At 39.3% G+C, this 18,350-nt stretch overlaps 1 protein-coding gene across 1 annotated transcript in view; it reads right to left on the bottom strand.

Moving 5' to 3' along the window:
* The window catches only part of MICU1 (mitochondrial calcium uptake 1), a 175,389-nt gene that overhangs the window by 81,055 nt on the left and 75,984 nt on the right, over positions 1-18,350 (bottom strand). Inside the window, exon 8 of the mRNA XM_005864687.2 lies at positions 1,488-1,570. Within this exon, the coding sequence (XP_005864749.1) occupies positions 1,488-1,570 (83 nt within the window). The remainder of the gene's footprint in view (positions 1-1,487; positions 1,571-18,350) is intronic.

Raw genomic sequence — 18,350 nt, 5'->3', positions numbered from 1 at the left:
TGTGTGTGTGTGTGTGTGAGAGAGAGAGAGAGAGAGAGAGAGAGAGAGATTAAGTGAAAAATATCCAGAAATAAGCAATTCATAAGTTTTTTTTAAAATATATTTTTTATTGCTTTCAGAGAGGAAGGGAGAGAGAGATAGAAACATCAACAATGAGAGAGAATCATTGATTGGCTGCCTCTTGTATGCCCCCCACTGGGGACCGAGCCCGCAACCCAGGCATGTGCCCTTGACTGGAATTGAACCTGGGGCCCTTTGGTCCGCAGGCCGATGCTCTATCCACTGAGCCAAACCAGCTAGGGCACAATTCATAAGTTTTAAATTGCATGCCATTCTGGGTAGTGTGATGAAATCTCTGGCCGTCCTGCTTCATCCCACTTGGGATGTGAACCATCCCTTTGTCCAGCATATCTATGCTCTATCTGATACCTACCTATTAGTCACTTAGTAGCCATCTCAGTTATCAGATCTATTGTCATGATATCACAATGCCTGTGTTCAAGTAGTCCTTATTTTACTTAATAGCCCCAAAGCACAAGAGCGTGGTGTGGACAATTTGGATATGCCAAAGAGAAGCCACAAGGTGTATGCATGTTTAGGAAAAATCTCAATATGTATAGAGTTTGGTACTATCCAAAGTAGCAGGCATCCACTGGGGGTCTTGGAACATTTCTCCCTTGGATAAGGGAGGACTATTTGATGCAGATATAATACATAGGACAAGTAAGGCAGAAAGAATGGAGAAGGGGTAAATGGTATGTGGTTGCAGTTCCCACATTTTATGTGACATAGTAAAATATGAATTCTAAGTAGACTGTATATTTAAGAGTGTAGGATGGCCCCACTGGTGTGGCTCAGTGGTTGAGCACTGACCCATGAACCAAGAGGTCACAGGTTCGATTTCTAGTCAGAGCACATGCCTGGGGGCTCGATCCAGAAGGGGGTATGCAGGAGGCAGCTAACCTATGTTTCTCTCTCATTGATGTTTCTATCTCTCTATCCTTCTCCCTTCCTCTCTCTCTCTCTAAAAAATCAATAAAAACATATTTTTTAAAATGTATGATGGACACAGGGTGCAAATTTGAATAAATGTCTCTAGGTATTTTAAAATATTTGTCTCTGTGCATTTCTTACTTGCCATTCATCCTTGTATTCTGAAACTGTCTAGCAAAGAGTAGCTGTTGATAAATGTGGCCTGAATATATGATTGAATATCCATAACTTAGCCTCTCAGCATTATAGTTTAATTCATATTGGGAAATCAGAGCAATCTTGACCTTAATCGTATACTCAAATAATTCCTTATGTTTAGAGTTAAAACAAGAAAACCCACATGTTAAAAGTTAGTAGTTTTGAAAAATGATACATTAGGTACTTCAAAAATTGGGTAGCATCTGAATCTACTGACCAAGGCCAAGGTAACTCCAAATAACATGTAACTGGGTTAAATATGAATGTATTTAAAGGAACTTTCCAGGACAACTTGCCTGTTCAAACTCCTCCATGTCTACTTCTCCATCTCCATTCAAGTCGAACATCTTGAAGGCAATTTCAAAATTTCTCTGAGGAGCTGCAAGTAGAAAGGAAGAAAGGAAGGATAGAAAGGAAGAAGAGAGAGAGGGAGGAAAAAGAAAAATATTTTAGATGGCATTGACAAAAAAAAAAATCAGTCCTTTAAGAAAAACAGATGAACACTAAAAAATAATATCAAGTCATAGAATACCAACGTATTTATCTAGATCAACCTTTTTGTGATACTCCTTAAAACCAAAAGAGAATTTTAGCATAGCCAGTAAAGACAGCACTTGTCTATCTTTGTGTTTCAATATTCTCTTAAATACGTCTACTTTGCTTTCTTAGACACAATCCTCTTAGCTGTGTAATACTAATGTTGTTGCTCTGTTACTTAAATATAGTATCATTTGCCTGGGCATGAACGTCTGTCTGGAGTGAGACATACTGCTGCAAAGAAGTTGAAACGCTCTTTGTCTTGCTTTCTAGCCTCTCCATTTTAAGTACAAGGAGAAGTTCAGTGGATGTCATTATGCCAACAGGTTATTATCTGTACCACTTTACTCATTATCACGATAGCTCTGTGGTAAGGCAGAAAAATACTGTATACTGTTAGCTGTTCAGCCCCCTATTTCAACCATGTCAGCTGGGTATACAAATTACTGAGTAAAATATACTTAAATGTTAAATTTATGCTAAACTTTAGATCCTGAAAATATGGTATATTTTCTTTCCCTTAAGTGAATGATGAAAGCTCTTGAAGACTTTCTTATTGTTCCTAGATCAATGAAAACATAATGTACTGTTGCATTAGAATAATATGTAAATACAACAGCCCTCTTTCCTCACCATGCTAAATGTTCTGATAGCCCTAGCCAGGTTGCTCAATGGTTAGAGCGTTGGCCTGCAGACTGAAGAGTCGCGAGTTTGATTTGGGTCAAGGGTATGTAACTTGGTTGCAGGCTTAATACCCAACCACTTACAGGAGGCAACCAATCCATGTATCTCTCATATGTTGATGTTTCCCCTTTCTCTGTCTCTTCCCCTCCCTTCCATTCACTCTAAAAAAAAAAAAAAAATCAATGGAAAAATATCCTTGGGTAAAGATTAACAACAACAAAAAATGTTCTGATAAAGAAAACTTCCTTTGGTGCTTCAAATTTATACAGCTGTAGTGAACAAACCAAAATAAAATATCCTCATACTATTGAAGTAAATTTTTAGCTAATATAACTTTCACTAAAAAAAATTTAAAGATTATATGTAGACAAAAAAAGTGAAAAAGAGCTTAGGACATTATGCATAGTTGTAGAAAGTCCACATTCCCATCTTAGTTAGGAATTTGTCAACAGAAAATTGAACTTCTAGTCTTAAATTCCAGTTTCAGCTCGATAGCCAGCGAGGGTGGCAAGCTCCTGGTTTTTAGTTCCATGGGTAAATGATGTGCCTGTCCACTTCCAATTGCCTGCCTCACCTGATAATGGCCTGCAACTGGTTTGCTCTTCTTTAGGCCACAAGTACAATTACTAAGAAGGATGCAGCCGGGGAATTAGATTTTTATATTATTCACTGCTGCCTCTTAAATTTTCCCTACCTGTCTAGATGCTATCCTTTACTGAAGAGTTACTATGTGCCAAACACTGAGCTGGAAAATTTAAAGCGGTTGAGAATCTGATACTGCACTCTCAATCCTGCAAGGCTTTATTTCTTTATATTTTAGTTAGAGGAGGAAATTGTGTTCAAAATCATACAGCAAATACGTGACGGAATTGGCAAGTGAACCTAGGTCAAGGCTGACTCCAAAGCCCATAATGCTCCCCGGCTTCCAATATGAAGGAAGACAGTAGTACTTATAATAACCAACTCACTGTTTATTCTGATATATTCTGACTTAGAAAAAAACAACAAACGTGACTCACTGGTTACATCAGTCTCTGCAACAGCTGAGAGTTACAAGTTGTTCATTTCAAAGACATACCTGATATCAAAGAAACACTGCATATGCCATGCTCAGCAGTTTAGACTTGGCTGCACTAACTGGAGACCTATAGGCAACATTAGATTCTCAGACAGGACTGTCAAATGTTTTAAAAAATTCTGAATATGAATTTCTTTAGAGAGGAATACACTCTCCTATTCTCCCCACTGTCTCACATTTGGCCCACTTCACTCACACACATTATCTGCTTACTCCTTGCAGATACCTGAGACTATAATAACTGCAAACAATACGAAGCCACTGAAAGTTTTAAGCAGAGGCGTGACACAATCAAGCAGGCAGTTATGAAGGACTTCTCTGGCTACAGTGAAGGATGAGTTGGAAAACAAGAGCCATCTGCAGAGAAGACCATTGAAGGTCTTATAAATGTTAAAAATAGGCTTGAGCTGATGGCAATGGTAGTAGAGAGGAGAAAACAAATTTGAAATAGCAAGGCAGAAATTATACAACTTGATTATAATCAGCTATGATGAGTTGAGAGTGAAAAGGGATGAGGGCATGACTGGCTTAGGCTACTGGGTAGCTTGCACATCATTAACCAAGAGATACAAGACTTAGAAAAAAACAACAAAGGTTTGAGAAATAAAATGAGTTCAGATCAGACCTGCTGAATTCAAGGGGTCAACAGCATATTCAGATGAAAATGTTCAGAACGTAGTTAGAAGAGAGGGATTAAAGCTGAGAGTCATTAGCATAAGTGTGGTGAACTGCAAAGAGCCTGTAGTGGAGTTGCCCAAGGAGGACTGAAGGTTGAGGAGGATAAAGAAAGGGTAGAACGCAGTTGAAAGAGAACAGAAAGGAAGGAGTGACAGAGGAGGTGGCATCACAACATCAGGAGGAATACAGTCCAAATGAATAGAAATGGAAAAAATTTGGCAAGAGCCAGTCAGTATGTTGCTACCTATGAATTAAAGCAGCATTTTCATTCCTATCTCCACTAATTACAGAGGCTACACAGAGTACTTAAAATTTTAGCTTTATCATAATTGTCCTATTAGTTCTGTGAAGGCATGTGCCCGTATCATTTAAATGACTGAATGAGTTACTCTAGCAAATCATAGTTCATATGTCCTCTTACAATTAGTATACAATTCAGTTTACCAAACAAAGCGCACCCTGGACTGCTTTAGGTTTCTTTATCTTTTTATCCTGGCTTAACTACTTTCAAACAGAGTATTTGCTTTATGTGGAGCTACTCAGAGTGTTTAGTAAAGTGCATGTGCTGACATTCTAGAGGCTGAGCCCTATGCACTGGTCACTGATAAGGCAAGTCAAGGCAGCAGCTTGCACCTTCTCATTTAGGCTTTACCCGGCCATCAGGGAACGTCCTTCTTTCCAGTGTAGTTCTCTCAGCCTATTCAGTCTTTATCTGCTGATCATGTCCAAGTATTTAAGATAAACAAGCAAAAAATCAGCTTGCTTTAAGTGAAATATGCTGCACAGGAATATCCCGTTAGGCAATTCTCTTGAACTTCCCAGTCTCCTCTTAAATGGAGGCTTCAGAATAATTCTGAAATCCAGCTGTTCTGGAAAGCTTTCCGGTGCCTTGTGTATACACTAACAACCTATTTCCATAGAAAGGTACTGAGAAAGGAATTCTGTTGAATCCCAGGCTACTTACAGAGAGAACAGTGAAGCTTTCCCCTCCCCGTGTTAACAACATATCTACCTCTATGCAGTGATCCCAAAATGATCGTAACCTATGTAAGAACTGATTAAAACAATAAAATTCCATGCAAAGTTCATTACTATACAGCTTTTACTCAGAATTCCACAACAATCTTTGCTACAGGAAATGGAGATACAATAGGGTCTGTTCTAGTTAAGTATCATTTTTATATTACTCTATAGTAACAATAACAACTCTAGACTGTTCTTTGAAGCACAGATTTTTCTACTTTGCTCTTTAATAGAAAATGCAGAGTAGGACTCTAATTTTGGCTCTTCCAACAATATAATGAGTCATTATGTCTTAAATTCTTTTTTGGTAGTACTGATAGAATGAATAGGTTAGCCCTGGCCAGTGTGGCTCAGTTGGCACCAAAAGGTCAAGGTTCAATTCCTTGTCAGGGCACATACCTAGGTTGCTGATTAAATCCCCAGTCCGGGTCAGGGCAAGTGTGGGAGGCAGCCGATTGATGTTTCTCTCTCACATCTCTCTCTCTCTCCCCCTCCCTGTCTCTCTAAAAATCAATGAAAATGTCCTCAAGTGAGGATTTTTAAAAAAAAGAGGATAGGTTAGATTCTTATTTTCTGTTGGTTAGATGCTCCCAATGATGGGGGGGGGGGACTTATAATCTGATAGATAGAGCATCTGAATTAATCTGAAAGATAGTCATATTATTTTGAAATTCTGAAATACATATACGTATAGGAATAGAGGGTTAAGTTTCGTATATGGGAACAGAGGGTTAAGTTTTTCTCTTTTCTAAGTTTCATTTCTCAGGCTGGTGCACTTGCGTACTCCCTTTAATCATGAGCAAAGTGATTGAGGAGGTGATTCATTTCTGGACAATGTACACTGTACCCAGCAAGCAAGCAGAACTGTTAAGCATGGTCAGGCCAACACCACAGGAGCCAAGACATCATCTCATCGCCTGACAACCAAGAACAATAGTTGAATTCTGCTACCCCCCGAGGACTGAATGTAACTGTATTCTGTTCCCAACCTCACCCCAGTCCATTTTCCCTATATAATCTTGTCCCGTGCACCTTGCTGTAAGACAGGTTTTGGATGCTTGTAAGCTCCCTGTCTTCTTGTTTGGCTGGCCCTCTCAATGAATGCTTTATATGAGCCAACCCTGCCTCCATTATGGGACATTTCGAAGGCAGCCCGAGCCCACCTGGGGGTTTCCCGGTAACACCATCACAGAATTCCTACCTGCACCATTCCTGTTTTAAAATGATGCTATAGGACAAATGAGGTAATTAATATGCAATATCAGAGAACTCTGAATTAGGAAAATACTTTAGAACATAATGAACTTCTAGTCAATGATCAACCTCACTACTGAATTTCTAAGGATGATCACATTGCCTTTGATTATTTCTAAGAGGAAGGTCATCACTTCTGAAGTCTAACCATGGTTGGGATTATTAACTGAGCTTTTTATCTCATGTAGAGCCCAAATCCAAACGTGTGCAGCTCTTACACATCTCATAGTTTAATTTTTTAGAGAAATAAAAAGTATATCTGCTTCCTCACTTATTTGATAGCTCTCTAAGTACATAAAAACATATTCTCGTGTGTCTATTAAGTTTCTCAGAGCTTATTTCCAGGCTCCAACATCCTAATAGCCTTCCTTTGGGGTACTTCAGATAACTAATGACTCCCATAAGCACAGTCTCCTAAATATAGTTAATTGTGGAATGAGTTATCCTTTCTACAAATAACAGGACACATACACTGTTTCTTTTGCCAAGATGAAATAAGACATGTATGTTTTGACTCATCGATACATGTGAACATTTCCCTATGCTAATGAATCTCTGCCTTACATACATTAAATGCTACACTGAATTTCATTGCAAAATTTATTGTAATTTGTTCAGCCATCTGTTTGATATTTGAGTTATTTCCAATTTATTTTTTGATCATCAGCATCATTATACATACAATCATTTTATTAGCCTAAACTTACAGAAACGGAATTGCTGGGCCAAAGAGTAAACACTTATGAAAGTGTTTGATAAACATAGTCAAGATTCTAAAAAGGTATGCAAATACATGCTCTCACTAATACTATCTTGGCAATTACATTTGTGTTATTCCAATAGTTAATTCTTTAAAAAATATGTTTTTATTGATTTCAGAGAGGAAAGGAGAGGGAGAGAGAGAGACAGAAACATCAATGGTGAGAGAGAATCATCGATCGGCTGCCTCCTGCATGCCCTGCACTGGGGATCGAGCCTGCAACTCAGGCATGTGCCCTGACCGGGAATCGAAACGTGCCCTCCTGGTTCATAGGTCAACACTCAACCACTGAACCATGCCAGCTAGGCTCTAATAGTTAATTCTGATGCACAAATGGTTTTAAATACAATATGGATTTGGTAGTCAAATGAGAGAAGAAAAAGCTAATTGTCCCTTTAAAAGAGGTCATTGATTCTAATCTTTATCCCAGTTTCTTGGAGTCCTTTAAGACCTCTGAAAGTGATCTAAATTTAGGAAAGACTTTGTTCACATCATGTAGTTTTGAGCCCAAGTTTAACTGTAGCTAAGCTAGCATAACTGTAGGGCAGACCTAGTGGGTAAAGCTGCCCATGATGCAAGGTACAGCCATGATGCCTACACTCTGTATTGCTCCTGGACAAACCCCTAACCTGTGATTTACTGGTCAGTTAGAGGTAGCCAGGACCCCATTAGAACAGGTGCGGGTGGGGAATAGTTCAGCTGCTATTTCTAACAGCACTTACTGGAAGGATCTGGTTAGAAGACAAATTCTGACCATAAGAAAAAAACACAGAGAAATTAAATGTATATTCTTAGAAAAAATTTAAAATTCAGTCTGAAATTGAGTTTATGGCCAAAATTAAATGTATATTCTTAGAAAAAATTTAAAATTCAGAGTTACTCAGTCTTGTTTTTACTTGAAAATCTTAAGTCAATGAAAGAAACTATATGAGACAGTTACTATGAGCTAATTATCATTACATATAGACTCTACAATGCCTACAAAGAGGGCTCCATTCTTTACTGCCTGTCAGTGTGATTTATTTATTTAATGTCAGTTGGCAAAGTTTTCTAAATAGTATAAAACACTAAATGTCAAGAACCTGAGTTTAAATACTTCATAAGAAGACTGAAATTTTTCTGAATTTGTTTAGCAAGGTTTTCACGGAACACTATTCAGAAATGTATTCCAGAAAATACATTTCAGCCCTGATTCTCAAAAGAAAGAAAAAGATTTATAATTTAACACCTGAAGAAAAGAAATAGAAATAGCTGATGTTTCTAGTCCACAGTGCATAACCCATCTTTGAGCTATATTTCATCCTCAGTTACTGATGACCTTCTGAGAGCTGCCAGAAACAGTCTTTCATTTAAATTGCTCTTCCTTACACTGCTGACAGTTGTGCTAAAGAAGAGTATTCAATGCCAGAGATGTCAAAAAGCTTAGATTCCCCGAGAGTTCCCGGGAGAGAGATTCTAAAAGGAATGCCAGCGCTTTACCCTTGCGTTAAGGTCATGTTCTACTTTAGGATTTATTTTCTTCAAATGCATGTTACTATTTTTATGGCCAATTGACATATACCTTTGTGACAGACCCCCACCTCTGTCTTCACAGATCTGAAACCATAATCATCTGCTTTCATTTCATTCTATGTAGTTTCATTCCACTCCATGTGCTCAATACTAGCCAAAGTGACAGCTTATGCCAAGATACAACTTACTGTATAGATACTTAGAATTAGCTGCTTTAATAAAGAGCTTGGATATTTACTTAATCTATATTAAGTTGAAGGACCCTCTTTACACGTGACTAGGTTTGGCATTCACCCAAAATCTATTTTGTTTTTCAGTTTAGTGTTCAAATAGAAAAGTGTAGTTATTGTCATAATTTTTTTACCTTTCATCATGTCTATATACATAGAGAATACTTCAAAACCGTTTTAAGTGCAAGGCAGGAGGCAAAGGCTATTTGGAGCAATATAAAATTTTAGTATGCATACTAAAATAATTATTCAGAAAAATTATTGGATATTTATTTAGCAAACAAATATATACATGGAATACTTATTAAGTGCCAGATACTGCACTGAATAACTTCTCTAGAAGGGGCAGTGATTAGGCAAACCATTCCATCAAAAATCACGATTTTTTTGCCTTAACTTCCTTTTTGTAACCTCAAATTTCCTAGCACAACACATAACAATTTTCTAAAGTTGTTTCAGGAATAGGTAAGCAACACATTATGAAGCCTAAGCATAACCAAACATTATTAAGTTTTGGTTTTTAGGGAAAGGTAAGCTATATACTAGTAGGTGGACCAATACATTTGATGTAAAAAATGGGGCTCATAGACCATAAGCAAAGATCTTGAAACATCATCAATTACTGAGGACTAAATTCCTACCAGCCATCCCAACCATCAACAGAACAAAAACAGGACAGAATAGAGCCTGAGGATAGGACACAAGTAAGAAGAATTGTAGGAGAAGAATCTGGAAAAGTTTCTATCACCTGTTCTAGGGAAATGAAGGAAAGACCATGGCAGCAAGCAAACTGAGGCTCCTTTGACACTGTAGTCAAGGATATGGAGATGAACTAGGTTCCTTTCTAACTAGAAGAAACTCAGGGAAGCCACATCTCAAATATCCTTTCTTTCAAATACTTTAAAAATGACTATTAGTAGGATACTGTGTCAGATACTTTGGGGATACAAAACCACATGATAAAGTTCCTACTTCAAGATATTATTTATAGCCTGGCCAGTGTGGGTCAGTGATTGAACATCCAGTCAGGAACCAAGAGGTCACCAGTCCAATTCCCAGTCAGGGCACATGCCGGGGTTATGGGCTCGATCCTCAGTAAGGGGCATGCATGAGGCAGCCAATCGATGAAGTTTCTCTCTCATCAATGTTTCCATCTCTTTATCCCTTTCCCTTCCTCTCTCCTTAAAAATCAATACAAAACATATTTTTTAAAAATATATTATTTATAGGGGATCCAAGATGGCAGTGAATAAGTGGGATCTACCCTCACCTCTTACCAGGACCAAACTAGAATTACAACTAAATTACAGAACAATCATCCTGAATAACCAACTGAAGACCAGCTGAAGCGAAGTCTTATACCCAAAGATTTACAGAATAAGCCACACTGAGACTGGAGGGTGGAGACTCGAAAAGGGCTGGCCCCATTCCCACAGGCAGAGGCTAAGGTCCTGGAGGGATAACTCAGCTGCAAAAAAGTTCCCTCTGGACAGAGAGAGACCAAGATGGCGGCATAGGTAAACACCGCAGACTGCTGCCGCAAACAACCACTTCAAAAATACAACTAAAAGACGGAACCACCTCTTACCAGGACCAAACTAGAATTACAACTAAATTACAGAACAATCATCCTGAATAACCAACTGAAGACCAGCTGAAGCGAAGTCTTATACCCAAAGATTTACAGAATAAGCCACACTGAGACTGGAGGGTGGAGACTCGAAAAGGGCTGGCCCCATTCCCACAGGCAGAGGCTAAGGTCCTGGAGGGATAACTCAGCTGCAAAAAAGTTCCCTCTGAGAAGAGTGGGTCTCAACCCCAAGCTGGGCTCCACAGTCCAGAGCACCAGAGCTGGGAAGAAGTGCCCAGTTAACATCTGGCTGTGAAAATAGGCAGGGATTCTGTCCACCAGGAAGAGACCAGAGGCAGCTAGAGAAAGGTTCCCTCTTAAAGGGCCAATACAAGACCACATTCACAGCCACTCCCCCCTGGGCTCCGGTAAAGGGAGGGCAGAGCAGACTAGAATCACAGAAGGAGAACTCGTGTTTGTGGTTCTGGGAGAGAGTTGAAGAAACAGCCGCCAGGATCCCAGTGCTGAGCCCTCTCCCACACTGCAGATGCCATCTTTCTTGGGTAGAACTCTCCCCCAGCCTGGGGGATCAATAGCTCCACCCTCTGGACTCCCTGTCACCCCACCCTGTGGAGTTTGTACCCTGCTGAGGAGTGAGCTGTCTAGGCTGGGGTGTAGAGACCTGGGCAGACTCAGGGAGTATTAGTAACTGAGTTGTGTGGATTTGGGGCAGGGGCAATTCCTCTTACTTTCCTTGCACACCTGACTGGCATTTCCCCCTCATGGGAGATCCACTCCCTTCCTGACTCCTGGTGGCTCCATCCTGCCAAGGTCTGGGCAGAAGCTGGGACAAATTGAGTTGTGTGGTTCAGGGACAAGGGACAGAGGCCATTCATCCCACATTCGCCCAAGCCTGACCAGCACCTACCCCTCACGGAAGAGCCACTAGGCCCATCCTCTCAACTCCCAGAGGCCCTGCCCTGCTGAGATTTGGCTCCTGGCAGAATCTGAGACAGACTGAATTGTGTGGCTCTAGGATGGGGCCATTTTTCCCTTGTATGCCTGACTGCAGCAGAGCCCTCCATTCACATGGCCAAATCTTGCTCTATTTGGGCCTGATAAACTCTGCTGGCCTCACCTGATGACTCCCTGAGAACCTGCCCCAACACAAAGATGTGCGAGTACCCAGGGGGTGTCAGCTAGACTTGGTAAACCTGGTGACTTTTGCTGAGTGGCCTCCCACGCTGCAGTGGCACCGAGTGTGCACCTGTGTCAGTCTGGGGAACACCACTCGCCCTAACCTGGTGACTCACTGAGAAGCTACCTCATCAACTCCAGGACTGCAGAGGCCTTTTCACTGATTAAGCCTAATAGGCAGCCTGCAGGCAGAGGCAGACGGAGGCAGATCTCGGGATGCCTTGGGACTTCAGCTGACCTGCTCCCAGGCCCAGGGCTGATAAAAGCTGGCCTTGGTATGCAGCTTGGTCCTTTCCATGCACAACCAGGCCCAGCAGAGGCAGCCACAAACTGTGGATAGCTTTGCAGCTCCAAACAGGTTGTCTAGGGCCAGTCACAGGCAGTGTGTAACATTGGCCTGCACCAGAGTTCCTCCCAAGAGGCCCAGAAACAACGCACCCAGCGGCCAGCTTCAGATAACATCAGAGCAGAATCCACGCTATAGCATTTCTTTGCTTTAGATTTTTCTAACAGCTTTTCAAAGATTAATAGTAAATAGTAAGGAAGATGTTTAATATTCACCTATTATGAATTATTATTCTCTCTAGGATTGTTTTTATGTTATTAGCCCACAGGGTTAATAATGTTAGTTAGGACACATATGAAGACAAAGAGCACAACATAAATATTTCATAATTGTCAATGGCCAAAATTCAGAGTCTAAATTATATTATCATTATCTAGTAAAACTTAGCATTAGCAAAGTGATGGAAATCGATAAATAATATGTAGCATTCTAGATAAATCTTGATGACCCTTTTCTGTACCACATTATGGAGAAAAATCTCTGACTTCTATTATTAGATTTAAGACCATCAGCTAATGTTGCAGTCAGTAAGTGCTGAGAATTAAGCCATTAATAACCATTCTTCTATATTCTCAGTCAAATCCTATTAAATTACTTTAAAGATCAGAGACTCTATATTAACAGTTTCTTTATCTTGCCTAAAATGAATCAGAATTTATTTTATTAATATTTATTTAGTAAATACTTAATATTCTATTTGATACAAATGCTATAGCCAATGTTGAAAATTCTTTAAGTTATTCCATCAAATTTGATCAGGGAGATGGGGTATAAAGCAATATAATTTATGACTTAAGAATAAGGGGGAATACAAATATGTAAATTCTGAATTATAAGAAACCAAGCTTATTTGAAAATATATTAATTAAAAAACACATTTTTTCTCTCCACTAGTACTGGCTGCAGACTGAAGACATCAAATTTGGCTTGCAAAAGAGTCCCTCCCAAGAGGCCCCAGAACCAACACACCCAGTGGCAGCTTCAGACACAACTTATATCTCAATTTGGGATATAAACAGCAAAGTCAAGTCTTATGTTTGCTAAAATTCCTTTTGGAGAAAATTGAAAAAAAAATTATAGTCTTGCTTTGTTACCTGGCCACAATGCTTTATATATACCAGATATGTTTGTAGTGAATATTGTCACAAACCTATGACCAGTGTCATGCAGTTTACATTCTAAGTAATAATAAACAAGGCCAATCAATCAGTGATATAGAATGTTGAACAGTGATAATTGCCAAGGAGAAAAAACAAAGCAGGAAAGGGATTTAGGTGTGTGTGTGTGTGTGTGTGTGTGTGTGTGTGACGGTGTTTAAAATTTTAGGTTCAAAGAAGGCTCTCATTATCCCAAGCACATACAGAGAAGAGTGATATGATATGCCACTGCTCATTATAAGCACAAGACATTGTTACCAAATTGATTGTTCTCCTTAGTGTGTGTCCAAGAAATTCTTGTTTAGCTAAAAATCAAAATTCTAAAAAGTTTAAATGAGAAGAATGAGCTCTATTTAATGGGGGAAATTATATTACACTAGAGGCCCAGTGCACGAAATTCGTGCACGGGTAGGGTCCCTAGTCCTGGCCAGCAATCAGGGCCGATCGAGGCCTTTCGGCTGCCGGCCAGTGCCTCCCTTCCCTGACTGTTGGCTGCCGGCCAGGGGCTTCCTTACCCAGCTGCCAGCCAGGGCCTTCCTTGATTCCACACTGTCCCTTGGTGGTCAACGCACAACATAGCGAGCGACTGAACTCCCGGTCGAACACCCGAGGGGACAATTTGCATATTAGGCATATATATATATACATACATATATATATATCTATATATATATATATAGATATATATATATCTATATCTATGTATATATATATATATATATATATAATATGTTTTAGAGAAGCAGCTTTGTTAATTTTATTTTTAGGAGAGGTAGTTATAAATCAAGAAAGAAATTTAATGATTTACTCTATATATATGTGTGTGTATACACATATATATATATATTCCTCAAATTTTATTTTTGACAACATAGTGTAGTTCTGAAAGTACTTTGAGTTTCCAAATGTCAATCCAGTTGGGCAGAATGTTCATATTCTTCAATATGATGGCAATTTCTTGAATACTGAGTTAATTAATTTTGCAAAAAACAGCTAATCAGAAAGATGACAGTCCTGCCTGGCTGATGTGGCTCAGTTGGTTGGAATGTCATCTCGTATACCAAAAGGTGGTGAGTTTGATTCCTGGTCAAGGCAAAAACCCACGTTGCGGGTTCCATCCCCAGCCAGGCATGTGAGGGAGGCAACCAATCGATGTTTCTCTCACACATCAATCTTTCTCTGTCTTCCTCTCTCTAAAATCAATTAAAAAATAAAATAAATTAAGAATAAATATGACAGTCCTGCATTATCAGGGCTATGCCATTCATATTGCTCTGGCTGGTTGTCTGTTGGAAATCTCAAGGACAGGCCCTGTTGTCCACCATTTAGTGCATCTAGACTGTAATGATCCCTTGTTATTCACAGGAAGTTGATCCAATGAGTGCCTCACTTCCTATCATCCTAGCAGCAATTTGGACATGGGAAAGAACTGATCTCAGTGTAATTTCTGTGGTACATTTCCCCCTGTGGCTTATTAGAAAAAGTGGACAACGCAGTGTACAACATTCAACATGCCCATTATCTACAGAAGAGTTAATGCCTAGTCTCTTCACAGTCCAGCCTTAGAGGCACTATGATAATTTATGGCTTATCATTGCTGAAAATGTGACCACAGCAGTAAAACAAAGCAACAGGAGCCCAGATACTGTGGTTGGCCTGGGTTCAAACCCTGCATCACCTATTTACTGTGGGACTCGGGGCAAGTTTTTTATATGTAAACCTCTGTTATGTCTCCATTTCCTCGTCTGTAAAATGAAGGTAATAATAGTGTAAACATTATCAGGTTGATGTAAGGAAAATATATTGTAATCAGAGTCACCAAAGGAGAGGACAGAAAAGCAAAGAAGTATCTGAAGACATGATGGCTGAAATGATTACAAATTAGATGGAAACTATAAACCTATAAATACAAAAAGTTCAAACAACTTCAAGACAAGAAACATGAAGAACACTACATCAAGGCACATAGTAAAACAAAACAAACAAACAAAACAACGTGCCGAAAACAACATCATTGGTTGTCTACCAGGAATGATTCCTCCTCCCACGCCCCCTCACCCCTCACCCGGGGCACATTTGGCAAATCCTGAAAACACATTTGGTTGTCACATTTGGGAGAAGGGAGAGGGTATGCTACTGGTATCTAGTGGGTAGAGGCCAGGGATGTTGCTAAACATGCTACAATGCACATGACAGCTCTCACAAGAATGAATTGTCCTGCCCAAACATTAGTAGTAGTAACGTTGAGAAACACTAAAGGTACATAATAATTAAAATGCTTAAAAACAGTGATAAAAAGAAAATCTTAAAATCATATCCTTATTATATTTTCTCATTCCTGACAAAAACAGAAAGTATTTGACATCATAATACTAAGCACTTTTATAAACCACTATGTTTATAAAACATGTTTAAGATAGGACCCAAGAACCAAAAAGTAAGGCTTCCAGAACTCATGGGCCAATGTGACTTTTTTTTTTTTTAAACCTGCTTTTAAATGGTTCATTTAAGGGAGCTATAATACATGCCAGGTTTTCTGAAGGTTCTGTTTTGTAATCCTGCATAAGTTAAAATCTCATTTCAGCTCAACAAACATTTACAAGGATTACTTCCACAGTACATATTATACAGCAATGCAGTTTTCCAAGTTAGTCTCTTCATTTAATGTAGTACTTTTTCTGCCACATCATGCCTATTTAATTTTAATTCTATCTTAAGTCACAAAAATGATTTAAAAATTCCTACCAATTCTGCTAGGTTTTGTTGTTGTTGTTTTTAAAGAAACTCAACTGAGGATATGCTTTTATTGACTTTAGAGAGAGAGGGACAGAGAGAGAAACATTGACTTGGGAATGAAACATCAATCTGTTGCCTCCCTTAGTGCCCAGACTGGGGTTCGGACCAGGGATTGAACCCGCAATCTGGGTATGTGCCCTGACAGGAATTGAACCCACAACCTTTTGGTATATGAGATGATGTTCCAACCAACCTAGTCACACTGGCCAGAGCTCTGTCAGGTTTTTATAATGACAAGATTTTTGGATCTTTTAAAGCTGAGGTACATTTACACAATTAAATAGTACTTGGCCGTAATAAAGAAGGAAATCTTACCCTTTGCAACAGCATGGATGAACCTGGAGAGCATTATGCTAAGTGAAATAAGCCTGTCAGAGAAAGGCAAGTACCATATGATTTCACTCACATGTGGAATCTAGTGAACTAAAAAGCAAAATAAAGACAGATTCATAGAAAGAAGAACAGGCTGATACCTGTTTAGGTTTTTTTTGGGGGGGGGGAGGGGAATAGGTGGAGGGAGTTAGAGGGATTGAACAATAAAGAAAAAAAGAGAGAAAAGCCCAGCTGGTGTGTCTCAGTGGTTGAATGCTAACCAATGAACCAAGAGGTCACTGGTTCAATTCCTGGTTAGGGCACATGTAGGGGGTATGCAGGAGGCAGCCCATTGATGTTTATCTCTCATCAATGTTTCTATCTCTCTATCCCTCTCCCTTCCTCTCTCTAAAATCAATAAAAACATATTTTTAAAGAGAGAGAGAAAAAAACCCCCTCATGGACACAAACTGCAGTGTGACTGTTGGAGGAAGAGGCATGTGGGGAGGTGGAGAGGGTATAGTTAGGATAGTGATGGAAAGAGACTTGACTTGGGGTGGTGAACACACAGTAAGAGTATAGATGATGTGTTGTGGAATTGTGCACTTGAGACCTTTATAATTTTGTTAACCAGTGTCACTCCAATAAATTCAATAAAAAAGGGAAAAATAAAATTAGATACGCAATAACATGTTATGACATGATATCAAGAATAAAAATCCAGACAAATTGCAAACATACTAAATACTATGCACTGAACTAGGTACTATTTTTTGCTGGTGTTTTTTTGTCAATCCTCACCTGAGGATATTTTTTCCATTGATTTTTTTTAGAGAGTGGAAGGGAGGGAGAGAGGGGGAGAGAGAGAGAAGGAAAAAAAAACAAAACACCGATGTGAGAGACACATCAATTGGTTGCCTCCTGCACATATCCTCATCGAGGTGAGGATCGAAACCTGCAACCCAGGATGTGCCCTTGACTAGGAATCAAACCTTAGACTGATGCTACACCACTGAGCATACCAGCCAGGGCTGAACTAGGTACTGATTATATTCATGATCCCCAAATCCTTAAATAAATAATTTGGGTTTGGTATTACTACCCTCTTCATTTTACAGACAAAACAGATGAACAACTTCACTGACTTGCCCCTAATCACAAAGCTAAGAACTGGTGAATCCAGGATCTGAACTGAAGCCTGTTTTGAAAACCCATGCCCTTAAAATAATAACTAACACTACACATTTAAGATCATACATGCATTTTTAGTTGGTTTACTATTTTGAACTTCAAAATAAATCAATGTATATTTACAGTGCTAGAGCACTGGTCTACCACATGAATTTATTCAGACACTTTGGTCCCCCACAGACAGGTGTGGTAAGGCATCCTAGTCTATATTTCTTCATTTTCCTGTCAATCAGAGGGGAGAAGGGTAAAAGTGGTCATAACCATGACAAGAACTATACAAGTCATTTATTAAAAACTGTCTTATAGTTGGAAAGAACAATCTGGAAAAATAAAAAAATAAAAAAATAAAAACTGTCTTATAGTTTCATCTTTACAGATGACTAGCTTAGAGAAGGGAAGGAAGGGGTGGTTATTTTTGTTTGATATGTCCCAGATGGAAAAAAACTGGGAATCCTCTCTTTTCAACATGCAAACCAGATCTGTTTGATTCAATTTAGGTTTGTTTGTTTGTTTGAACACTGGCTTAACATGAACATTGGAAAGTAATTTCAATTTTAGGTAGATTTTATTAGAATGTACGCAAAGAGCTAGAAACATACATTTTGTTTTGTTTTTCTCAATAGTTTAAAAAAAATCACACTAAAGGGAAGTAAAATTAAGAAATACATAGAGCACGGCCGGTGTGACTCAGTGGTTGAGTGTCAACCCATGAATCAGGGGGCCATGGTTCGATTCCCCATTAGGGCACATGCCCGGGTTGCGGTCTCGATCCTCAGTTGGGGGGTGTGCAGGAGGCAGCAGGCCGATGATTCTCTCTCATCACTGATGTTTCTC

This window comes from Myotis brandtii, unplaced genomic scaffold (assembly GCF_000412655.1).
Source record: "Myotis brandtii unplaced genomic scaffold, ASM41265v1 scaffold190, whole genome shotgun sequence".
NCBI lineage: Eukaryota > Metazoa > Chordata > Mammalia > Chiroptera > Vespertilionidae > Myotis > Myotis brandtii.
This window is presented reverse-complemented; position numbering and strand designations above follow the sequence as displayed.